At 39.2% G+C, this 25,522-nt stretch overlaps 2 protein-coding genes, 1 long non-coding RNA gene and 1 pseudogene across 4 annotated transcripts; 2 read left to right on the top strand and 2 right to left on the bottom strand.

The window, feature by feature from the left end:
- Positions 1–718: 718 nt before the first annotated feature.
- LOC135676646 (transcription termination factor MTERF6, chloroplastic/mitochondrial-like) lies at positions 719–2,465 on the bottom strand. Its single transcript, XM_065188054.1, has 2 exons — positions 2,369–2,465; positions 719–1,986 (listed from the first exon to the last, which is right to left on the bottom strand). Exon 2 carries the CDS (start codon positions 1,980–1,982, stop codon positions 987–989), a length of 996 nt encoding a protein of 331 aa, XP_065044126.1. The 5' UTR covers positions 1,983–1,986; positions 2,369–2,465; the 3' UTR covers positions 719–986.
- A 143-nt stretch (positions 2,466–2,608) lies between these two features.
- On the top strand, positions 2,609–7,162 carry LOC135676647 (uncharacterized). 2 transcript variants are annotated; one of them, XR_010514355.1, is made up of 3 exons: positions 2,609–3,804; positions 6,203–6,709; positions 6,802–7,162. It is a non-coding gene; the product is annotated as an uncharacterized LOC135676647 (long non-coding RNA). The 2 variants fall into 2 exon arrangements; XR_010514354.1 differs by lacking the exon at positions 6,802–7,162 and having other exon boundaries at positions 6,203–6,800.
- Positions 7,163–9,671: 2,509 nt separating this feature from the next.
- On the top strand, positions 9,672–12,720 carry LOC135676645 (small ribosomal subunit protein uS19). Its single transcript, XM_065188053.1, has 5 exons — positions 9,672–9,811; positions 9,916–10,067; positions 10,177–10,234; positions 11,975–12,109; positions 12,369–12,720. Exons 1-5 carry the CDS (start codon positions 9,809–9,811, stop codon positions 12,480–12,482), a joined length of 462 nt encoding a protein of 153 aa, XP_065044125.1. The 5' UTR covers positions 9,672–9,808; the 3' UTR covers positions 12,483–12,720.
- A 528-nt stretch (positions 12,721–13,248) lies between these two features.
- LOC135677490 (uncharacterized protein At1g76660-like) overlaps positions 13,249–25,522 on the bottom strand; it is a 32,025-nt pseudogene continuing 19,751 nt past the window's right edge.

Below are 25,522 nucleotides of genomic sequence, written 5' to 3'. Positions count from 1 at the left end.
TGAAAAAACTGTAACCAGTAAAGTTGTTATACCTACTACCATGGACTTTAACCTTCATGCTTCATGCATAGACATCTTTAGCATATGGACTTCATGAGAACCACATCAAAATTCAAAGGTACTTGAGCCACTAGCTCAGTTTGCTCTTTGTTCAAGCATCCTCGGGTCATCCTTTAAGAATTATAATTTTCTAATATAGCATTATTTTTTGCAATGAATATACTATACTGTTTACAAATTTTTCCTATAAGCTTTATCGACCTTGATTTTGATGGTAGAATCATATGCCCTCATGTTTTCTGTAGTTTCAACTTTATACAACCAAAAAAAAAAAAATCTATCAAGACACGAGTCTTGCAAAAGACAGTTCACTTGATTTAATGCTTCGGTCCTAAACAGAATTATGAACCATATCATCCAGCCAAAAATTCTATAATATTATGCAAAAAATACTTCCCTTGTTCGGTCCAATCTTGTCAACATGATCTTCTGACAAAAGGCAGTTGAAATTAGGGTACAAAGAAATCTTGAAATTTGGTGATATGTTACATCTGTGGTTGGATGGAACAAAATAGTAAGCTAGACATAATGTAAAGTAATAGAAGTTTCAACAACTCTAAACAAAAAAGCATACTGCAAAAGAAACATCAGACAACTTTGCCAGTCATGTAAATTTTAGAGTTTTGCAGCTAAGTAGGAATGAATTTGCAAACAAAAGTGGGGAAAAAACTGTATAAAACAGGAAATTTTTGTGGTCTGTGGTGATACAAGCATTGATTACTATGATTGATGATTTCATAGCACTACCTGGGGTAAAGACAAGTTCTATTCAGCAATGCTAGCTGAGTGCAGGACAAGAGAAGATAAAAAACAACAATCTTCTTACCTTGAAGAGCAAGCCCTTGCACCTCTGGCAACCAATGGCCAAACTTTCAACCCTAACAAGAGATGGAACACAAAGGTCGAAAAGAGCAGGAAGAACAGAATCAAGAGAAGCCTGCAACTAAGCCATATTTAGCAATAAACCTCTTCTGATTGCAATGAAGCATATCGCTCAGACTACAATGTATGTTCTTTTGTTTCAAAAGTTTGTGCCGCAACTCCAAGCTCTTCTTCATACCATGTCGAAAGAACTCTGGACAATCTGCTATCTCACCGATTTCCCTTCCCATGTCTTCAACCAAGAATCTGATTTTGGGTTCCAAGGATTTGTTGACACTCTTGATCAGAACAGGGGGATATCCGGCAACCAATGTTGCAATTTGTTTACTGTCAAATCCACATCTCTTCAAGAATGCTAAGTTGGGTTTTAGAACCCTATTAACATCCCTACAGATTACTTCAGGGAAATTGCAAATCACTCTTTGCAAATTCTGTTCATCTAAGCCTATCGACTTGAGAAATTCTGTGGTTGGTAGAAGCCGTTTCTCAACACTGTAACCTACTAAGAATGGATTTTTCACCAGAGTTTTACCAATCAAGCCTTCCTTATTGAGACCAATGCTTGCGAGGAAATCAGTAATCCGAGTCAATTTCGTTTCGATGCTGTAACTGATGAGCCTTGGATTCAACAGGAGCATCTTACCCAGTTGCTTCTCCGAGATTCCTAGCACCTGGAAGAAAGCTAGTAATGGGCAGAGCTTATCTTCAACACTGTGTGAGAGAATGTTTGGGAATTTGGTGATGGCCGAGGCCACTTCGCCAGGCCTTGATCCCAAGGTCGCAAGGCACTGGACGGTAGGCACAAGCTTCTGATTCAAGCCCAAAGTGAGGACTTTGGGGCACTTGAAAACAACATACGGAAGCTTCCTCTTCTGAACCCCAATGCTTTCCAAGTAATTCCAATTCTCACTCGCTCTGTCTCTTCCTGTGCTCTCCAGTGGATTGCATCGCTTCACCATTCTCTTTATGCTTTCATCATCAAACCCTTTCTCCCTCAAGAACTCAACAATTGTGAGCTGCTGGTCTGTGCTCCTTTCCATCTCCCTAAAGACACCAATGTGGTTGGAGCCTGAGTGGTACAAACTAACAAATCTAGAAAACAAAAAGTAGTGGCAAACTATGTATTCATCATGCAGCGCAAGATCTGTAAGAAGATTAAGCAAAAATATGACTGGAAGCAGGAATAAACCATCAGAAACTACACATCAAGTTGCCAAAATTCATCCTTTTTTCTTCTGCTTACCCATCCCAAGGTGAAATTAGTGCATGAAGTCTTAATCTACTTTCGCAATTAGCATGGAATGAGGAAACAAAACACTTGAATCAGAATATCAAAAATATAATCATGGAAGATATAAACAAGGATTCGCGGTCGCAGAAAAACTTGCTTCTATCAAAAAAATCTGCAGTACACAAAATTGCTGACCTTCTTCTTCAGTCACCCACTGCAGAGCGAGACCTTATCCCAAGCAGACGTTATCCCTAACAGGAGACCGGAGTCGAAGAAGCCTTATGAAGAATCATCGACCTTATCTCTCACTGTCACGAGAGCGTTTGTTCATTAAAGAGGTGGGCGCTGATGTGGTCCCTGTGTTTTCTCCAATAAAATACGGGTAGTTTGGTGGGTATTTGAAACGATGTTGCTCTTTCTTTTTTTTTAATCTAGAAACCCTAAACTAATTCCCAGAATCCACATTTGCTTCTTCCTCCGCGGCCACAGTTGAAGAGAACGCTGCAAACTAAGCTTCGATCATGGAGAGATGCGTGCCCGCGACCGGCTTGGGTACGAGTAACAATACTGACAGACCGATGAGAGGCGAGAGGCGCAGGGGCGATGGCTCCCAAGACCTTTTCCTTTGTAATCTCAACTTTGCTGACGACGGCGACGAGGAGAAGCAAAGGGTGGCACGAAGAAGCGCCTCTGGCTCGAGCCTCCACTATATCATTATTGCATGTGGGGCAGCAAACCCACGAAGAGAGACCATCCAAAAGAGGATTTTGGTCAGTTCCCGCAGTCGCCATTCAAGGATTTCTGTCGAAATTATATGGATGGCTTCGGGGTTTCGCGGCAGAGATCGTCGTCACGGTCTGCTGGACGACGTAGGGGAGAGGAACGCTGGAGAATTTTGATTGTGGCGGGTGAGGAAGCGATCGAATTGGGGATTCTCCGGCGCAAAAGTCCAATCTTGGAGAAGTTGGCTGGCATAACGTAAGAAGGTGGAGGAAGCCGATCAAAAAGATAGAAATTGGTGGGTGAGTCTGCTGGACGACATTGGTGGTGGCTGAGTCTGCCACATAGGAGGCACCACCAGAAGTCACCGATGACATTTTCAAGAAGATCAAGGTGACCGGGCTAATACCTAATGCTGTTGCCATGGTTGTTGTGCTCTGCAAAGGCGGGCTAGTTCAGGAAGCCATGAAGCTGTTTGGATTAATGCGTCGGAAGGGTATGGTACCTTATGATGTGATTCACATTGCTGTTGTGGCAGGAATCCACAAGACAGCAAAATTTGATGATATAAGGAGGATCTTCAGGAAAACGCATAAGCACAGAGTTGTGCCGATTGCATTCAGCTACAAAATTCTCATTCAGGGCTTATGCAGAGGATAGAAATTGGAGGATTCAGTTGAGTTCTGCACGGAGATTGTTGGGCACTGGGCATTCACCAAGTGTGATGGCTTTTATGGGTTTGGTCGATGGATTCTGTAAAAAGAAGGGGTGAAGGAAGCTGAGAATGTTGTCAAGAGGCTGCAGGAGGGAGATGTTTTGTTCTTGATGGAAAAAGCTGTTGGAGTGCATTTGGACAAGACAGGAACATTCTCGCCAATGGTTCTGAAGGCCATCGTCAGGAAAAAGAACTCGTAAGAACCATTTTGATCTCTTCCTTGGGTAATTGGTACATACTGTTTTCTGTTTTTTCTCGTTGTTCATTGGGCATCCTCCAATTTGTTCCCTATCACTGATAATGTAGTATGTTTGCATTTTTCTTTTTTCTTTTGTGCTCGTGATAAAAATATTGTTTTTAAGTAAACCGATGCATCTCGTATGAGCAATTATCAAAGGTTCTAGTTAATTTTGATCAGAATTCTGATAAGGCTGTGGTTATGGATGTCATGAGGCTGATTGTGTCAGATATATACCTGATTGAAGTTCTCTGACAAACTAGTAAAAATATTTCTCATGATTTCTGTGTTTTGGATCTAATCTTGGATCATTCTTTACATCACCTTATGTATTGATTACTATCTTGAATTTGATAAACAAGTAATAACTGAGTTGCTCATGCTATGTTCTTTCAAAGTTATAAAATTCTCAAGCATTTTCTTGTTCTTCATTAAGTTGGAAAGGTGTTCAAGAAAATAGTCATTAGTTTAGCATATTACTGTCTAGGTAAATGTCATACGTAATCCAAACTTTTAGGCCTCTGTGCACAGATGCACCATAAGACAATTACGTGAGCTACACAAATAGTTTCTGTGTCTTTGCAGAAAGGAAATGGTTGTTCCGAATTATACAATAGCTACATCATCACAGTGTTCCTAATGACGTTAAGCCCCATTATCAAATATGAAATAATCTGAATGTACAATTTAGGCAAAATGACGATGCACAAACCAACACGGAACAGATCAGCGTGCTATGCATGTCAAATGTTGCACTGCATCTTGTCCCTTGTGAGATCAAGTAGAACAATCTCAGCTCTTCTAGAATTATACCCATGCTTACTAGTGATACTTTCTTGTAATATTTAATTGAATGTAACAAGAAGCAAGCCAAAGTAATGTAGTTTATTAATATAAGAGAATGATATATTGGCGCCCATAGCATGTCCTGTACTTAAAACTTCTTGACACAGAGATTTATTAAAATGGTTCATACGACTTGTTTAAAGCTTTTATTATCTAGTAAGTAATGTTGGCAAATCGAGAAGGTACTTAAATCATTAGATCTGATAGCCTTGTGTCCTCAGCGATGCAATGCAATCATCAAACATCTCTTCAGTACCCTTGAATTTAAACCCCAAGTCACGTAGTTTGGATGTGTCAAACTGGTAACGTGGTATCTCAGCATGGTAATTGTGGAACCTGAACACAAGTCAACTTCTTATAATGCAAAGGAAAGATTACCTAGTAAGAATTTATATATTTACACGAAGACAATAGTCAAAGAATAAATCATAGATGTTAAATTGTTTGCTTCTTTTATTTTATTTTTCAAATAAATCATCAAAAAGTAGGTTATAGACATTAGTTCATGGTTCTTCAGTTGTTTCTTAAATCCCTTATATTCTGAAAGATTTTACTTGCATACAAATAAGTGTCTCAAATTGTTCTTAAAGTTTTGTGTATTCTTAGACACATCATTCTTTTCCAAATTTTGCGAGATTCTAGTTTCATAACAAGGAAACTTCAGCCTCTAGAACCCTAGCTTGTAATTTACAATGATATATACAATATGATACCATAAATAGAACTAACCTATTTGGGATGGGCAATGAAGGATAGCGGTTTGCAAGCAGGGCAGTTACTTCATGATTATCAAGGACATTGGAACTGCAGAGATATCGCCCTTGAGCATTGTCATTTTCGTACACCAAAATGTGGCAGCAGGCAACATCATCAATGTGAACATAGCCCATTCTGCCATAAGCTGAGAACCTATCTTTTTCTCCTGCAAGTTAGTTTCATCAGTACTTATAGTGTGATGTACCTATTGTTGAAAAGAAGGCATTTAGTGCCTTGAAATTTTGTTTTCCATAGAAAGGAAGGATGATCCATTGCGGCATTAGAAATACCTCGAAGTAGGCCAAGGACGTCACTAACAGTTAGACACAAATCATGGGGCAGACTTGGTCCGACGATGAATGATGGAAGAAGAGTTACAAGGTCTATTTTGTTCTCCTTTGCAAATTCCCAAGCTGCCTTCTCTGCTAGAACTTTTGCTAGGGCATACCACATCTTGGATAACAAAAAGCAAAAAGAATATATGAGCATTATTCAGAATTAAGCACATTGCCATGGATCTTTTTTGCTTAGTGTTTCTGCTCTTATCATAGCAAGAAGGGTTCATGTAGCCTTCAATAATTGTATAACCAAAAAGCCATCTAAATAAGTATGTGTATGTATAAATGTGCCAAACATGCAGTAGCAGATTAGTTATGGTCTTTCACCTGGAACGTTTGGCAAAGTTCCACAGAGCTCCATGATGTCTCATCCAGTGGTAATCTGGGGTTGACATTCTCTCTTACTCTTATTGCAGATGAAGACGACGTCAGAACAACTCTCCTTAGTGCTGGATTCTTCTTGCATGATCGCAACACATTTAGAGTTCCGGTGACTGCAGGATCCAGTATCTCAGCCTGCTAAATGTCAACACCAGGAGCCATGGCCACAAACAACAAAATGAGACAAATTTCCACAAATGCAACTAAGCTGTATGTTCTCCTGACCATTTTTCTCTCTCTTTTGCAAGCGGTTTTAAGAGAGAACTATTTTCCATGTGTCCAACTCCAAATAAGAGGGAAGAATAGCAGTTTTCAGCTACTGTTCAAATGGACATGCCATGATGAGAGGAACTGCATACCTTGGGATACATGGCTACGACCACGGGAGATGCGGTATGGAAGACACCTTCACATCCCATTACGGCATCATCAAAGCTGCCTTCATCCATGAGATTGGCCTTCACAAGCTGAAGCCTGTCCTTTGTACCTTCCAACTCCCACAGATGGGCCAATTTCTTATGGCCCCCTGCAAATCTGTTATTGTTAGTTCCATCTTGTAATCCGAAGAGATGAGTAAATCGAGTCCAAACGAGCACTGAATTCTGTCTATTGATGAATGTCTATTGATGAACAGGGACATGAGTTGATGATGAAGAAGAAGAAATGGAGTGATGGAACCTGGGTCTCGGACTGTTCCTATTACATGATACCCAGACTGTAGAAGTCGCTTAACAAGCCAAGAAGCAACATAACCAGAAGCGCCTGTCACACACACCCTGCCTTTGCTACCTGAAACCTCCTCCATTCTGTCAGAAATGTGGAGACTTCCATGTCCATTTATACATGTACTCCAGAGCTCGTTATGTAAGCCAAGATGGGTAGTTCATCACCTTTTGATGTTCTCTGACGTTACTTGTAACTTGAGTCTGGTGGAGAGTCGATGGAAAAACTAGCACTCATACGTATCATGTCATGCACACTCTTGGTGGACATAATCTTGTGGAGGAAAATACACAAAACTCATGATAGGCACAAGAAAGACTTTGGCGTCCCAGAGAAGTCGCCATCTTGGCTTTCTAACGGAGATCAAAATGAACGGATGTGGTGAGGGGTAGCTTCAATAATGTTGATATAGTATGCTAAGTGGCTTATTTGTTATGTTCAGTAAGTAAGCGTCGACTAGAATCCACGTGTTGCGTCTGGAATGATCAAAAAAAATAATTATATTATTATTAGATAAAAGATACAATTTTTTTTTTTAGAGGTAACGAGCATAAGATTTATATTCAGAAAGCAGATCTTAGTATCTTCATTATGGTAGGATAATAAAATATAAAAATAAGACTCTTTTAAGCATCCATTCACGGATGTGTTCCTTCCTTAACACATTAAAATCTTAAGATACAAATTTACAATCAACATATGATGTGCAATTTTAAGGAATCATTTGCTGATTAATTAACACAAACACGATTCATGAACTCAAAAAAAGACATTTTAAGCTTAAATCGGTCTCTTGATAGACATCCCATATAGAAAAGTTTTGCATGATCACTACATGCATAAATCGAGAAATTATATTCAAATTAGTATAAGTTTGTTGAATCTCGGATTTTGATGATGAAACCAATTGATAAGTATTTATGAATTGATCTGCGTTTTGAGTGACGCAGGATGCTTCGATCAAGATGAGACAATTAAAGCAGGAAGAATCATGTTGGGCCGGTGGAACATTTCAAAAGATTGGATATCTAGTGGAAGGATCGGATGACAGAATGCTTCGGGCCATGGATTCGGGCATCGGGCTAAGAAGAGCTAAAATTACGCTAAGAATATCAGAGTCACGGAGGTTAGCTGGCCGATTGGGCAATAGGCCGCAAGAGAGGACGATACGTCAAAGAATCGGACGAAGCGTTAATGGACCAATGACATGCCGGACAACATGATTAATGCTTAGTAATAATTGTCTAGATCAAAGTATGTTTTTACATGTGCAGAATTAATTATGATAGCAAGGCATAAAGCAAAATGAAGTCCCGGAGTCAAGAACGTGATTTCATTGGGAGTTCAAGAGTTCGTCAGAAGTCCGGACGTTCATCGGAAGTTCTATCGGAATTGACTGAGAAGTCTCGGAGCTTGCCAAAGAAGCTCATCGGAACTTTCCAAGAAGATCATCATGAAGTCCAGGAGCTTGTTGGAGTCCATTGGAAGATTGTCGCGAGATCGTCGGAAGTTCACCGGAAGATCGCTGAAAGCTCACCAGAAGAAACCTAGACTTACGGACTTTGTTTAGCTTAGTAAATATCTTAAAATTTATAGTTAGCATATAATAGAGATTAGAATTGGGTCAACCCAATTAGGGGATAGTTGGGCCAAGTTTGGGCTGTGTTAGGCCAAGAGAAAAGTTCAAACAATGACCAAACAAGTGAAACCATCGTGGCACAGTCTCCGAGACTGTGTCAATGGTGGTACCGCTAGTCTGGGCGGTGGTACCACCCAGACTCAGTCTTTGAGACTGTATGGGTGGTGGTACCGCCCAGTGTCAGGCTACAGGTGGTGGTACCGCCCAGTGTCAGGCTACAGGTGGTGGTACCGCTCGTATCCTGAAATTTCGGGGGTTTGAATTTTGGGCTCTAAATTTGAATCCATTTAGGGCCTATAAATACCCCAGGTATTCCTGCATGGATAAACAAGAAATATTGAGTAAAACCCTGTGATTCTAAAGTTATAAACTTTAGAAAGTTGAGTTTTCTCCTCCCAAAGCTTAGAGAGAGTTCTAAGAGGGGTGTGAGAGTGATCCCTCGTAAAAGAGGGTTGTAAAATGTTGTCCCCTAAACCTGTGAAAATGAGAAGAGGGGTGTAAAAGGGTAGTTGGTCTTTGCCCATTGAAAGAAAACCGATAGTGGATGCCGATGGCCTTGAGAAAGAGGAATCGGCGAAGTGGATATAGGTCACGACGACCGAACAATTATAAAAATCTAGTTTACGTTTCTCTTGTGCAATTTACTTCAAACCACTTTACTTACTTTGCATCTACTACGCTCTTCCGTACGCTTTCAAAGTTAATACATTTACGAAATAATTTTTCATCGGAAATAAATTTAATCGTAATGAAGTTTTGAACTGACATAATTTTTACCGCTGTACTAATTTATCCCCCCCCTCCTCTTAGTGCCGACTCTTTTCCTAACAAAGTTTATATTATGTTTATTGAATTTCTAATTCTATCCAAAACAAGAGATTCTTTGGAAAACAACTCAATTCATTTCTTGATCTCAAATTAAATCTGTCTCGATTGTGTTCTTCCAACCAAATAATTCCTATTCAACTTATTTGAACATATCGTCGAAATGTGATTATTTTTTCTAGTTCAATTAAATTCCATCGACGGACCGGCATATTGGGCCGCTCATCTAAAAGACCCTTTAGTCCTTTCCTTGTCAAAACAACGTGGTACATCAACCGATCAAAGAAGCCAGGAGTAAAACCGTAACTCCATAGTGGCCTGAGTTGGTTCCGTTCCTCCCGAGCATATATACGGCCGGCTCCAAAGCCCTAATCTTCTCGGTCCGTGACTCTGCTGTTGTCCGCCGCTTACCCTAACACCCATCTCAAGCGGAGAGAAGACGAACTAGGAAGCCATGGTTGATCTCGATTCCTTTCTTCTCTCGCGATCGACCGTAGATTGATCTCTTGGTGACCTTTGATTTGATCGTTTTGCTTCCATTTTGTTGTGGGCGACGAGTAGGCGGATGCTTCGGACGCTGTGGACGTGGGAGGTGCGCAACCGAAGAAGAGGACCTTTAGGAAGTTCTCCTACCGTGGGGTCGACCTCGATCAGCTCCTTGACATGGGCCTCGATGAGCTGGTCAAGCTCTTTGATGCTCGTGCTCGAAGAAGGTTTAGATCCCTTCTTTCTCGTTTCCATCGTGTCTTTCGTCTTTCTCTTTCGAAGGATTAATGTATTTGTTTTGTCTTACGATGAACATTTGGGCGGGGATTCGCGCAGGTTCCAGAGAGGGTTGAAGAGGAAGCCCATGGCTCTGATCAAGAAGCTTCGTAAGGCGGTACGATGCCTCCGTTTGTCTTGTCAATCTCCTTATCTTGCTTCGTTTCATCCGTCGTATGCTGTCACATCCTCTGTTTGTTTTTGTCTGATTTCATATGTAAAACCCTGCTTGGTTTTCCTCATGTTTTGGTATATGCAAAAGTAGAATTTAGATGCGGATATCCTTTGGCAAGTGGCTTTGTCCTTTTAATTTTGGACAGCTTTCGAATTATCAAAGGCGAGGTAGGAAACAGGAGACTGTCGAGACCATTTTCCAAGACGTTTATGCTAATCCCTATACAGTATTTGAACAAATAGGGCTCAAGAAATAATGGGTTATTGATCGCTGCACCTTATGCCAAGTCTCTCCAAGTGCTGACCACAACACCCATCACAATTGTGTTCGAGTTGCAGATGTTGTTGTTGGAAACAGGTTGGTTTGGATTGGATATTGGAAAAACAGTAATCATGTCAGTTTTCTGTAAATAGATAAGAACATAGATAAAGATTACTCGATTGTATAGCAATTTGTTATAAAACCAAGAATCCAACAGTTTTGATATTTAAAATCTAAATTTGATAGGAAAGAAGATTGCAGAAGATCCTGTGCTTTGTTATTCTCTCTAGATTTGAATGTTGAACTGTTAGAAAGCAACATATTGAATAATTTGGTATCCGTTGGTTAAAATTTTGCCATAGAGGTGTGGGTTTCTGGGTTTGGTATCTGTTGGATAAAGTTTTGCCATACAAATGTGGGCTTTTGGGAAGGTTAGAATGATACACAGATAAATTTACTTGCAATAAATTCTGACATATCTGAACATGTAAACAATATCGGCTGAGGATAACATTAGGAAAAATTATCGTTTGGGGAGGCTCTTAGCCTAGGTCTTTACTGACCACGAATAATTAAATTATGTGATAGAATAAACATGATCTTGCTTGGAGCAACGCCGATCATGCCAGAAGGGAAACTGTTCTCTTATTTTTCTTATCTTTTAAGGTGGGTTGGGTGTAGGCAAAGATATCGTGTATTGGTTCAACTTGGGCCCAAATGGTTGAGGCCCATGCTTGCCATCGTATTGGAATCTCAACATATGGATCCAAATAGAAAACATATTATTTGGTTATTTCAATATATCTGGAAGTTCTTGTTGCTTTCTGTTCTACAAATAAAATGAGTTGGGCAAGAAGGCAGATGTGATAGCTTGTATGGAACGGGTGGTAGAAGTTCTGTTTAATCACTGACATGAATGTGTGAATGAGTGTGAAGGTCTGCATATACGATAATTACCAACTCAATTTTCTCGCATAGGCTATGACTTCTAAGGTATATGTGCATTTTGGTTTTGTAGGAGAAAAAGTAATGTGTTTCATATAACTGTGGTTTTAATTTGTATCATTAAGATACCCATCAGCTGATACAATAACCAGGATTTTTGTTATCATGAGTGATTCAACATTAGGCTCGATATTGATAGACCGCGAATGTTTGGGGCCATCTCTTTTGATGCCTAAAACTTATGAGAGCCATATGAGTTGTATCCAGTAGTATAAAAATCATCGAGTTCATTGTTTGTCTCACTTTACATAAATCATCAAACAGAATTCTGCCTTGCAACTTTTAGTTACCTGTGCTGAATAACTATAACCAAAATGGTCGACTTCTGCAAATAGAATTGTGATAATGTCTTTTTCTTTTACAATATGTATATTTCAATCGCATATTCTGTTACTTGTTATGATTGAAAATGTGCAGAAGCGTGATGCTCCCCCTGGTGAAAAACCTGAGCCTGTGAGGACCCACCTCAGGAACATGATAATAGTCCCAGAGATGATTGGGAGCATCATTGGTGTCTACAATGGAAAAACTTTTAACCAGGTTGAAATCAAGGTAATCATTTTGTCACACATTTGTGGCATTCTGATAATTTTTTGTATTGCATAGTTTGTTATATCCTGTGTTAATCATATGATTTGACAGACATCTAGTTAGTTCGACAGAAAAAATGGAATATTAGGTGTAATCTTTTATCTCTGCTTTCTATTTGTTTTATCGAAGAATCCTGTATCATCTATCCGTCTATGTTGGGGCATGTATGATCTTACATAGTGTATTATTTGTTTATTGATCCAATGTTGTGACATCGCAGCCTGAGATGATTGGTCATTACCTGGCTGAGTTCTCTATCTCATACAAGCCTGTGAAGCATGGAAGGCCTGGTATCGGTGCCACACACTCCTCCAGGTTCATCCCGCTCAAGTAATTATTCCAGAGAAAGATGGCAAGAAGGTCATTGCAACCGTTCAGCGCTTATTCCCATTTTATCTGCTGCTGGTTTTAAGTTTAAACTTTCAGTGCTTATTCTCATTTTATTCGGTCATGTTCCATTATTGTTTAGTCTTTCGTGCCCAAGTGATGTTTAAATGACTTTTTGACTTGTACCAGATTGGCCAGATACTGTCTCTTCCGTCAACAGTATTTATGACGTGCCTATTATCGCCCGTAGGATGTACCATCCGTAACTTGTCATAGCATGCATAATCGTGGTTAAAAGTGTTTCTGTAGCTTATCTTAATTTTTAGGCTAGATTATTGTAACTCAAGCTCTTCTTACACAACGTTTATTATGTCCCTTGGCCCACCTCGGCTTGTTTGGTATTCACTGATCTTGACCCCCTATCAAAACCGAATGATCTGGCGTTTGTGGCTCTTACCTCTTAAGACCTGACTTTACTGATGGTTTGTGATTCTGTCGAGCGAGAAGCTACAACCACTCCACGCGAGGTCAACGTCAAAGATCAAGTTCTTGGTAATATTTGCAGGGTTTCCATTGTTCGTCAACCATTTAACAGATCTATTTGTAGCGAAATCTGATAGATACAATCCACATTACCATTATTTAGTACAATGTAATGTACGAGACTGGTGCTGGACCGGTACATCTACTGGGAGAGTTCTAGACAACATTTGCCTACAGGACTACTGTCTTGGCAACGGGAATGGAATCAGCAGAATTCACCAATCACCGTAGGCCGGCGCTATCATGAACCAGCCCCTCAAAAAGGGCGTATTCCTTAATACGCCCAAACGCCTTATCATTACTAACTAAGAAATTTGATTACCGTCCTAACTAGCTAGTACAGGAGCAGGTCAGTTATAAGGCAACGAATTCCCCCAGGCCATTAGGGCATTGGTTTCTCTCAAACTTCTTGCTCTTCTATGATCAATCTCGGCGTCAGAACAATTGTCTCGGTTGAGCTCGCTTGCCAAGCTGGGCTGGTGGTTTGAAGTCCTCGAGTCACTTTCCACACCACAATCTGTGTTAGGGCTGCCGGCAGCTAAAGCAGAGGTATCTCCAGACTGAATTTGTGGTCTCACACCTGGATAACAGTTGAGATAACAAGCATCATAAACAGAGGCGTTTCTTTGGGTCAGTTTTCAGTCAGCAACAGAGAGAACTCAAGGCAACAAGCATTGCATATCGATGTGAATGCATATGATGAATTCAACATATAAACTCCAGTGCAATTGAGATTACCTGCATGCATGTTATTCTGGTCAGATTTGCAATCAACTCCGACTGCAAGATGTGCCATCACTTGCTTTGGGCTCATAGGTTCCAACAAATTGGATGCCTTTTTACCTGTCATCAATCTCCGTAACGGAATACTGCTCTATTCCAGTTTTACTATCTGCAAATGGAGACATCATAAAGGACTCATCAAGTGGTTCAGATAGCTCCACATAGTTTTGTGTCATGACGATCTCATCTGCACTGAATCCAAATGATGCTCTGTATGCTTCAATCTCTTCTGCATCCTGTTTGCAGCTTTTATTGTGTCTGGTTCCATCATTGGGGTAAACATCTGCTTCCCTCGAAATACTAAGCCCCCCACCAGCATGAGTACATGATTGTTGTGCCTGGTCCAAATGAAACTGTGCAGATGTTGCAGAATAGAAGAAGCTGGAATCGGGACACAGTATGAAATCTCTGGTTGTGGCCGAATTAAGTCTGAACAGCTTGGATGCCCCATTCCTCGAACAGGGAGAGTCGCATGCAGATGCAGAAGCATCCTACTGTGTGGGAGTATGCTACTCGGGAAAAGGTGAAGACAGCCCAGTTCTTGGGGTTCCCGAGGCAGGTGATACAAGGCTGCTAGAAGGACTTCGAGGGCAAAGTGGATAAGTTGCCTGGAGATCGCTTCCAACCCCATAACTTGACGACAAATAAGGAACACCATTCTCTTTCCCAGCACTTTTAAGATCCGGTGATGATGACAAAAACCGGGCAAAAGGCACATCTGGGGATGAGAGGGTTGCAAGGTGAGAAAGCCCAGGTGGGGGGGCTAGTGGAGTAGTTGATGGCTTGGTTGTCAAGGTCGAGAACGCAGGAGGTGAGACCAGTTGAGTTTCATGAGCATATGGCCCTGTTGGAAACATGGTTGATGATGGTCCTTCACGAGAATTGGCTGATATTGACAGGAAACAATTTGGTGATTGGACCGTTGAAGGTAGTGCGGAGTTTGTAAAAGATGCTGGAGATGAAGGTGGAGCAAGAATAGATAAGTTCAGTGTTGTATTTTCATTAGAAATTCCAGCAGATTGAGGCCCATTTGCACAAATACTTGATGCATTCCCATCTGGGATATGGGATGCTGGAACAATTCGTTTCCCTCTTTTTTTGTGACCCACAACAGGACAGTCCACCAAAGGAGCCTCCCCATCTACTCTGCTGGCACAATGAAAGAAATATGTTTTAGATAAGAAAATAAAGATCATATCTGTAACCCAAGTCTGCAACAAACTTAAATTCAACAAACTACGCAGAAATGCTGGACAATCATACCTAGAAGCAAGGTTTGTGTATCACGGTATACACTACTGATCTGATAGGAAACCGATATGCAGACCACCTTGTACTGGGTGGTATATACTAAAAGGTCTTGTATCACCTGATACGGGCCTGTAACGGTCGGATTTTGACCATTATCGACCTGTACCTATCGATAACGGTTGAATTTCGACCGATACTGACGAACAACTCAGACATAACACTTTCCAACGATCAAATCCATTTGAAAGGGTTTTTAAACCCTTTCCTCTCTCTCTTTCACCCCCTTTCACTCTCTCAGACTCTTGTACTTACTCTTTCTCACTTCTCTCATTCTCACATTTGTACTTTCTTAAAACTTCACAAAACTACAATTTGTGGATCGGATTAAGCTTGGGAGGCTAATTAAAAGGATTAACACCTAAGTTAGAGGAAAAACTCTCTAATCAAAGGTATATAGACAACTTCTCAATCATATTCAGCAACCCGCTTGGTCTGGAGACATGGTAATGATGTGGACAGCAATGCCTCGACCACTGATAGTGATAACACCGGGGAGTCGATGGTCCCGTTTACACAGTTTGAGAGTGGTGCATGGACCGAGGAGCAGTATTTTACGCATGTCACTCAAGATTCAGATCGTGGAGCTTAACATCATAGTTGGTCATTCTTCTCTGAGCAACAATACGGTGATCGACCTTATGATACAGAGTAGCAAATCACTAACGAATGTAGAAGTTCCAATGGTCCCTATACTTCACATCAATATATATCACAATCGTACTTGCCTCAGGAGCTGCCTCGGACACATATAGTTCACAACGATCATACTATGACCATCATCACAGTGGCGCACCAATGATATACAGTGTATCAGAATACCATGTCGTGGAATCAATTTTAGAATTGAGCTCGATAAACATACCAAATTGATATACAGATACATAGGATCGAGGACCCTGATCCACTACTCGTGGAATCTCATCATTCTTTTTGTTGGTAAAACCAGATATATCCATCGATTGATTACTAAATTCATTTGAATCTTAAAATTTAAGCTTTTAACAAATAATCTAACAATTCAAATAATTTCTTTGTAGATAATTTAATATCAATGAAAGGATGATTCGGAACGTACCACAAAGATACTCCTCAAAGCCCGAAAAAAATATGTGACACTATTCTTTCCTAATTTAGATTATTTTTACTAAAATTATACCAAATTTATATTTATTTTTAATTTAAAAATCCTAATCTAACCTTTTTTTTTTCTTTTTTTAGAAAGTTTTGGAGCTATTTTCAACCATTTTTTCGTGACATCGATATGCCCCGTCGTACCAAAACATGGTATGTCGGTACAAAGCGGTATACGTACCGTCAACTGGCCATTACACCGGTAAGGCGAGCCTTGTCTAGAAGTACTTAAAAAAAAACTAAACACTAGTCCTATTTTTTAAAATTATTATAGTTTTTTTTAATTGGTATATAGATGGTGAGCAAGGATGGAAAACTGAAAGATAGTAAATTACCATAAAGAAAATTAAGAAGCTAGAAGAAAAGGAAAGGAACAAATGAAGAACGAGCATGACGTAAAAGAAAAAAAAGGTTGAAGCAAATTAGTTTTCCATAAATCATGACAAAAGTAAGCATGTTGACAAATGTTGATCGCAGTAAGTTCTCAGTCAAGATAAAAGTCCAAACTTACAAAAACTTTGATTCCTTGATAATTCAAAACGAATTATGTCCTTGAAAGTGGACATCATAACAAAGGCTACAGATTTTTGGTTTTCACTCTCTAGTTATGAACTATTCTGAGGCTACAACATCAATAGAATAAGTTGAAATTTAACATCCATTGGATACATTATAAAATGGCAATTGAAGGTGCAAAAAAATGAACTTCCTTTTCTACAAAGGATTATAAACATCACTTTACATGAATGAATGGTTCCATGGTGTGATAAAAAAATATTTTCGTGATAGGACTCATAGAATCATTGGAAGGTTTCATATTCTTTATTCTCTTTGAGACAAACATTATCTTTATTTTTCACAAAGTTAGATTCACTTGATTGTCTTTATTTTCCACATCAACCAACCATTCCCAGTGGACCTTCCTGCCAAATTACAATTTGCAAAACCAACCAGGTTGCAGCAAAATTCTCAGTATTAAATAAATTTGATAGTTAAAAGCAGGTTTAGGATGGCAAAATGCCCGAGGCTCTTGTCATTGTAGGGTTCTAAAAAAGGTCAATGCATGCAGCCCTATTACTATAACTATGAGTCATCTGGGTTGAAATATAAACACAATAATGTCTGCTGTTAATCTTTGAAGAGAGATTCAACAGTACCTCTTTCAATTGACAAGTGTTTTGGATAAGTGGTTGCCTAGGTGCCCAGGCAAGGCAAAGCGAGGCCTGAGCACCTCAAAAAGGGTCCAGGCAAGTCGATTGAAAGAGGTGCAACTCGAGCGTGTGTCTGAGCTCAAGCATTGAGAGACTCAAGCATGCTCCTGAGCCAATCGAAGCCTAGGCACAATTTGGCGAGCTTAGGTACAATCAATGAATTAGTTGGTTTACCCAAACCGACTAATTCAACAACTTAACCCCCCATCCTTTCTACCTGCCAAGAAACCCTACAATACCACAGAGTAAGAAACCCTACATCGTCGCCATTAGTTGTCGTCTTCCATCATGATCGCAACCTTCCTTTGCTCTATGTCATCGTCAACCGCGACCTTCCTCCGTCTCACCATCGTGTGCAGCTTTGTCCCTCCACCATATGCCGACATTGTCCTCTTCGTTCACCTTATGCTGTCAATCGTCGCCTTCCTCTACCCTACGCATCATCGCAACTGTACAAACCCTATCTGAGCCAAAGAACCCAACCTTCCTTTGTTGTGCGCCACTACCTTTCTCGATGCCACATTCCACTGCCTTCTGCTAACTGGCTACTTCTCCATCTCCTCTTTCTCGGCCTATTGGTATGAGCAGCTTAAGCACTTTGTTAAATTGGTATGAACTCATGATCTCTATAAACGATCTCCTATTTCCTACACTTTGCTAAATTGTTAGGAACTTATAAACATTGTTTGATAGGTACACTATTAGGAGTTAGGACATAACAGTAGGAAGGTAACAGATTCACTACAAATTCGATTTTTTTTTTTTTCATAATCATATTTATCAAGCATGATATTTTTTTTTAAATTTTAATATTCGAGAGCATCTCGCTTTACTCGAAAGAGAGTCTAGGCAAGCACCTAATGCCTATGGCATTTCAATACACGGTGACAACATTGATTTTGATATAGTTGTAACAAGAAGAATAGGACTAACTAAACAGTTAATTTTCGAAAAACTTATGCTCTCTGTGACGAGGAATTAAAAGAAACAGGATGATATTTGCTTCTCAAAAAAAAAAATATAATGGTGAAATGTACAATCATAAATCAATGATGTTCCAACTCACGATGAAATGCACATGCAGAATTAGTGAACAATTGTCTTCATAAATCAAGTTGGGGAAGCCAGGAACAAGAAGCAAAGCCAGGAATAGGAAGTGTTACAGAATTCTTTTAGTTTTAAGACATCAGGATCTCTTTCCAGCAAGCAAACTCTGACGTATTGCACTAGCCACTAAGAGAAAACATAATATGTGCCTTCAAGACTAGAAAAGATAGGTCGAGTATAACTCATGAATTGAAAATAAAATAGATAATTAAAACAAAAGGGTAATCCGTAAGCTTCATAACCCAAGCTAGTAAAAGCAATGAAATTAATGATGATAATTGAGATCTAAGTGTAGATGGTAAATGTTAGATGAGAAAAGAAAAAAAGGGCAAAACTTTTTTTTTCCGCATATGTTCACTCAGTTTAACCTTATTATTGTTCATTGTGATCTTGTACTGATGGGGAACAATAATTGGTTATGTTTAAGTGAAGCCAACAAGGATTTCTAGGCTTGTCTCCGTAGATGAAAATCAAATAACTTCACTCTAAGTGGCTGCAAATATGGGTATTAATCCAGTTTAAAATCTTAGATGATTAAAGCAAAGTATAGTTTTTTTTTGGCTTTCTAACAGAATGAATGAGAATACCTTGGATGATTAGGTAGGATGGTCAGATGGGAGTGTAACCATCAGTTCGTACATGCAACCTTGTGCATGATATCATGATTATACTTTGCATATCAGCAAAAGAACTACAACGAAAGAAGTTAAGATACTATATAGCACGATGTGTTCATTTACCAACCAAAGCAACCACAAAAGGGGCAACAATTTCCATTAAGAGAGCAGCTTTCTAGAAAAGATGTTCCTGATCCTAAGTCTAAGATAAATGCTCCATTATATTGGTTATAACTAGAAGAGGAAATTAACTGACATAAAGAAAACGCAGGGCAATTTCCAGATCCTCTACTTGATGTAAACCCTAACGTTTCTGCTCTTTATGGACCAGCCAGAAGAAGAGTCGTGCAAGGCCTATGCATTGCGCTCATCAAGAGATCCGATCCCGATTTCTCACATCTAAGCAGCAAAACCTCTTACAAAGAATTGAATCAACCAAAAAGTTCCGATCCGGAAACGAAGAGGCAGCACTCAGGCAGAGATGCCAAGAAAAATCTCTCTCACACACAATCAGCAAGATTTTGTATCTCAGAGTCCTAAATCTGAGCCCCCCGATTCCCGCACTAAAGAAGTGGAGGCGTCGAACCCTGCCAATTGCTACAAATCTAAACTCAAAGGCAGAAAAATCACCCTAAACCTAGCATTCCCCAGGAAAACGAAAGCAACAAGGCATAGAAAAGACCGAGAAAAGAGAATTAAAGAGGCACAAAGAGAGCAACAAAGAAGAAGGCGCTCAAAGCAACATGGGATGATTCGAGCGCGTCTGAAGAAGAGGAGTCTAACACCGAGTAAGTTGCTCATTACGCCTTAATGGCCATCGGAGAGGAGGTAACGAATTTATTAGATGCTGATTTATCTTTCGATGAACTATTAAATGCCTTCCATGACTTATTTGATGAATGCAAGATTATCAATAGAAAATACAAATTGTTGAAAAAAGAACATGATAGTCTTACTTGTGATTTTGATAAGTTAAAAATTGAACATCATGATAGTTTAAATTCATGTATCAAATGTCATGATCTAGAAACTTTTCAAAAAGAAAACCTGCTACTCAAGGACACCTTGAAGAAATTCGAGGTTGGTAGCAAGTCATTAAATATGATCCTTGCAAACAAGGGTCACGTTCCAAAAAGAAGTGGAATTGGATTTGTGAGAAGTCCTCACCTAAATCCAACCACCTTTATAAAAGGACCCATCTTACATGTTCAACACCAAGCAAAATGTAACTTTTGTTGCAAAATTGGACACAAGACACTATACTGTCCATTCAAGAAAATTAGTCCAAACAAATTGATTTGGGTTCCTAAAGGAACCATGATAAACTCTATGCAACATGATAAACAATGTAGATCTATCTTTGAGGCACCCAAAAGCAAATGGGTACCTAAAAATTATCCTTTCTTGTAGAAACTCACACCATCGCAAGCTAGGAGCAAGAGATGGTACCTTGATAGTGGATGCTCAAGGCATATGACCGGAGATCCATCTCAATTCTCTAAGCTCACTAGCATAGACGAAGGCTATGTTACCTTCGGAGACAACAACAAGGGTAAAATCATTGGCAAAGGAACCATAGGTAACAAATCCAACTTCTTTATTGAAGATGTTTTATTAGTTGATGGTTTAAAACATAACCTCTTGAGCATTAGTCAATTGTGTGATAAAGGATACACTATCAAATTCGAATCTAATGCTTGCATCATTGAAAAACCACATAAGAACATGTCTATGATTGCATTAAAACAAAATAACGTATACACTATTGACATCAATGATTTATGTGATGAAATGTGTTTTGCGGTTATGAATGAGGATGCTTGGCTATGGCATAGAAGATTAGGTCATGCTAGCATGAAATTAATTACTCAAATATCATCTAGAGAACTTGTAAGAGGAATTCCTCATATCAAGTTCATCAAAGATAATATATGTGATTCTTGCCAATTGGGTAAACAAATTAAGGGTAGTTTCAAAGCTAAGAATCAAATAAGCACCTCTAGTCCCTTACAATTGATCCATATGGACTTATTCGGACCAATCTCTACATCGAGTCTTGGAGGTAGCAAGTACGCCTTTGTCATTGTTGATGACTAAAGCAGATATACATGGACATACTTCTTAAAACAAAAGAATGAATGCTTTAAATATTTTACCAAGTTTTGTAAAATTGTTCAAAATCAGAAGGGTTCTATGATTTCGTCAATTAGAAGTGATCATGGTGGAGAATTTCAAAATCATGACTTCCAAGAATTCTGTGAACTCAATGGATACAACCATAACTTCTCTACTCCAAGAAATCCTCAACAAAATGGGGTAGTAGAAAGAAAAAATCGAAATTTACAAGAAATGGCAAGAACCATGTTGAATGAACATAGCCTACCCAAATATTTTTGGGCCAAAGCCGTAAACACTGCATGCTATATTTTGAATAGAGTTCTAGTAAGACCCCTACTCACCAAAACTCTTTATGAGTTATGGAATAACAAAAAACCCAATGTCTCATATTTTAAAGTCTTTGGATGTAAATGTTTTATCTTAAATGAAAAGGATAACTTAGGAAAATTCGATGCTAAATCTGATGAAGGAATCTTTCTTGGTTATTCTTCGGTTTCTAAAGCTTTTCGTATTTTCAATAAAAGAACTTTAATTATTGAAGAATCCATCCATGTTGTTTTCAATGAGATTTCCGAAATTAGGAAAAATGATCTTGACGATGATGTTAATTTTGATTCTTTGAATTTAAACGCAACCCCGTCTCCAACTAGCAACTTGGATGCATCCACTTCCCAGATTTCCTTACCCAAGGATTGGAAGTATGTAGATGCTCATCCTAAGGAGCTAATCTTAGGAGACATATCAAAGGGGGTTCAAACACGATCTTCTTTTAAAAATTTTTGTGCCAATGCCGCCTTTCTCTCCCAAATTGAACCCAAATGTGTTGATGAAGCCATGAAAGATTATTCATAGATTATCGCAATGCAAGATGAATTGAATCAATTTGAGAGAAATGAGGTGTGGACGCTTGTTCCTAGGCCAAATGACCATTTAGTAATTGGTACTAAATGGGTCTTTAGAAACAAGCAAGATGAAAATGGTATCGTGGTTAGAAACAAGGCTAGATTAGTGGCCAAATGTTTCAACCAAGAAGAAGATATCGATTATGAAGAATGTTCCTTGCCTATGCTAGTAGTAATGATTTTAAATTATTTCAAATAGATGTTAAAAGCGCTTTTCTTCATGGATTTATTTCCAAAGAAGTCTATGTTGAACAACCTCCTGGATTTGAAAATAATAGTCTCCCTAATCATGTGTTTAGATTAACTAAAGCTCTCTATGGTTTAAAACAAGCTCCAAGGGCTTGGTATGAGAGACTTAGTTCTTTTCTTATTGAAAATAATTTCATAAAAGGCAAGGTTGATACTACATTATTTATCAAGAACTTTGAAAATAATTTTCTCATTGTTCAAATTTATGTTGATGATATTATCTTTGGCTCTACGAATGAATCTCTTTGTGAATCCTTTGACAAAACTATGAGTCTTGAATTCGAAATGAGTCTAATGGGAGAGTTAACATTCTTCTTAGGTCTACAAATCAAACAACTAAGCAATGACATCTTTATTAGTCAAACTAAATATGCTATGAGTTTACTAAAGAAGTTTAATATGAATAACTCAAAAGCTATTAACACTCCTATGAGCACTTCCACTAAGTTAGAAATTGATGAAAGTGGAGAAAGGTTCGATCAAAAAACCTACAGGGGTATGATAGGAAGTTTACTTTACCTCACTGCAATTAGACCAGACATAATGTTCAGTGTAGGACTTTGTGCTAGATTTCAATCAAACCCTAAGATATCTCATCTCAAAGCAGTTAAAAGAATACTCAGATATCTTAATGGTACCACAAATCTAGGATTATGGTATCCAAAATCAGAGAAGCTTGAATTAATTGCTTATGCTGATGCGGACTTCGCTAGCTGTAGACTAGATAGAAAAAACACATCAGGTACATGTTAATTCTTAGGACATGCCCTTGTTTCCTGGTCATCTAAGAAACAAAACTCGGTTGCACTATCAACAACCGAAGCTGAATATATTGCAGCAAGTGCATGCTGTGCACAAGTTGTTTGGATGAAAAATACCTTAGAAGATTATAAAGTTCATCTTCAAAATATTCCCATTAAATGTGATAACACAAGTGCAATATGCCTAACAAAAAACCCTATACAACACTCAAGAACAAAACATATTGACATCAGACATCACTTTATACGAGATCATGTTACGAATCATGATGTAATCATAGAATTCATTGATACGAAATATCAACTAGCTGATATCTTTACAAAACCTCTAAGTGAAGAACAATTTGATTTCATAAGAAGAGAATTAGGAATGTTGATGTGTCCGAATACTTAAACTAGTTAAAATTATTTTTTGGACGTTATTAATTACTATTACATGCCTTGGTATCACTTGATCAAACAACATGTTGAAAATTATGTGACAAATGTTTTTGGAAATTAGTAGCTTACTCATATCCGAATGCATTGAAAAGTTCATCTTATTTTCGGTTTGAATGCTAAAAATAGGATTTTCCTGTACACTCTTATGAAAACCTTTGAAAAATGAGTTTCCTCCTTCAAGCAACAAACTATAACATAATAAGGAGAAGAAATATTCAATGCATGTCAAGCCTTCCTTTATGTGCTTGATAACCTGTTGGAATCACATCTACCATGCTTTTTGAGAATGCTACCATGCTTTTTGTTGATAACAAAGGGGGAGAAATATATGAATTGATATGTTTTGCTAATATATGAATTGATATGTTTGCTATCACTAATGATGATATGATCACTGATGCTGATATGTTTGATGATATGGTTGCTATCACTGATGCTATGATTAGGCCATACTTGCATCACCAAGAAATATATGATTGCCATATGCCTTGTATCAAGATATCAAACAAAAATTTGCATCGTACGAACTGATATCTTACCATGTGATGCAATGCTACACTTGCTAAAATATTTGAAATGTGTACATCATGTAATGATATCAAAATCTTATTTCACAGCTTTACATGTCGATATCTTACAATATGATGAATTGCTACAATTACAATCATTCAAACTTGTTAAATTTGAAAATGTATGTCAAGCCTTGACATCATCTTCAAAGAGATACATTATGATAGGAATCATAATGGGAATATGTCTCTTGAATTTATAAAGTTTTTAAATTCAAGAAGTATGGCATATTGACAGGGGGAGTTAAAGTTAACTCCATTATCAATTGATTGTCATCATCAAAAAGGGGGAGATTGTTGAATCTCGGATTTTGATGATGAAGTCAATTGACAATTGTTTGACTAATCAGTGTGTTGAGATAAGTGTGCAGGATTAACTATGATGAAAGTAAGACATGCAGCAGGAGTTGCGCGGGAGTCATGACAATGATCACGTTGGGAGTTCGAGAGCTCGACGGAAGTTCGGACAGTCGTCGGAGGTTCTGCGGGAACAAATCCGAGAAGTCCAGAAGCTTGCCAAAGGAGCTCGTCGGAACTTGCCAAGTGGATCGTCGCAGTCCACGAGTTTGCCGGAAGTCCGCAGGAGCATCACCGAGGGTTCATCGGATGATCGACGGAAGTTCGCCGGAAACTCGCCGGAAGAAGCAAGTGACGCACCGAAGCAAGCTGCAGAATATGTCTTAGGAAATAATCGTAGTTAGCACTTTGATTAAGTTAGAAATGGGAGGTGATCCCATTAGCTTAATCTTGGGGCAATTGGCCCCCTGAAGAACTCAAATTGGGTCGAATGGTTCAACCCATTCGGACCCAGGTTGCTGTGGGAGGTGCAACCGCCCAGGCAGGGAGGTAGCACCGCCCAGGCTATGTCTCCCAGCGAGACTGGGAGGTGCAATCGCCCCAGCCAAGAAGTGCAACCGCCCAGGGCTTAGTCTCCGAGTGAGACTGGGCGGTGCAACCTCCTTTGTCAAGAGGTAGCACCGCCAGAGCTCAAGTTTCGAGCTCTGCTAGGCGGTGCAACCTCCCCAGTCAGGCGGTGCAACCGCCTGACCTCGGTCTTCGAGCTCTGGCAGAGAGGTGCAACCGCCCCTGACAGAGGTAGCACCGCCCAGAGGCTCAGTCTTCGAGCTCTGCCAGGCGGTGCAACCTCTCCAGTCAGGAGGTGCAACCGCCTGATCCCGGAATTCCGGGATTTGATCGTTTTGAGCTCCAAATTTGAACTGGGTTGGGGCCTATAAATACCCCACCCATTCAGCACTGAAAAGATACAGAACTACACCGAATTCTTGATCTTTTCTGTGATTCTA

This window comes from Musa acuminata, chromosome BXJ1-6, assembly GCF_036884655.1.
Source record: "Musa acuminata AAA Group cultivar baxijiao chromosome BXJ1-6, Cavendish_Baxijiao_AAA, whole genome shotgun sequence".
In the NCBI taxonomy this organism is placed as follows: Eukaryota; Viridiplantae; Streptophyta; class Magnoliopsida; order Zingiberales; family Musaceae; genus Musa; species Musa acuminata.
Note: the sequence above shows the minus strand (reverse complement) of the source record. Positions and strands in the feature narration are given on the sequence as shown.

Excerpts from the sequence above, each read along its gene's own strand:
- LOC135676646 (XM_065188054.1), bottom strand. The coding sequence starts at position 1,982 with ATGGAAAGGAGCACAGACCAGCAGCTCACAATTGTTGAGTTCTTGAGG.
- LOC135676645 (XM_065188053.1), top strand. Across the intron at positions 10,068-10,176 it reads GATGCTCGTGCTCGAAGAAG|GTTCCAGAGAGGGTTGAAGA; the intron begins GTTTAGATCCCT and ends GGATTCGCGCAG. Across the intron at positions 12,110-12,368 it reads TTAACCAGGTTGAAATCAAG|CCTGAGATGATTGGTCATTA; the intron begins GTAATCATTTTG and ends GTGACATCGCAG.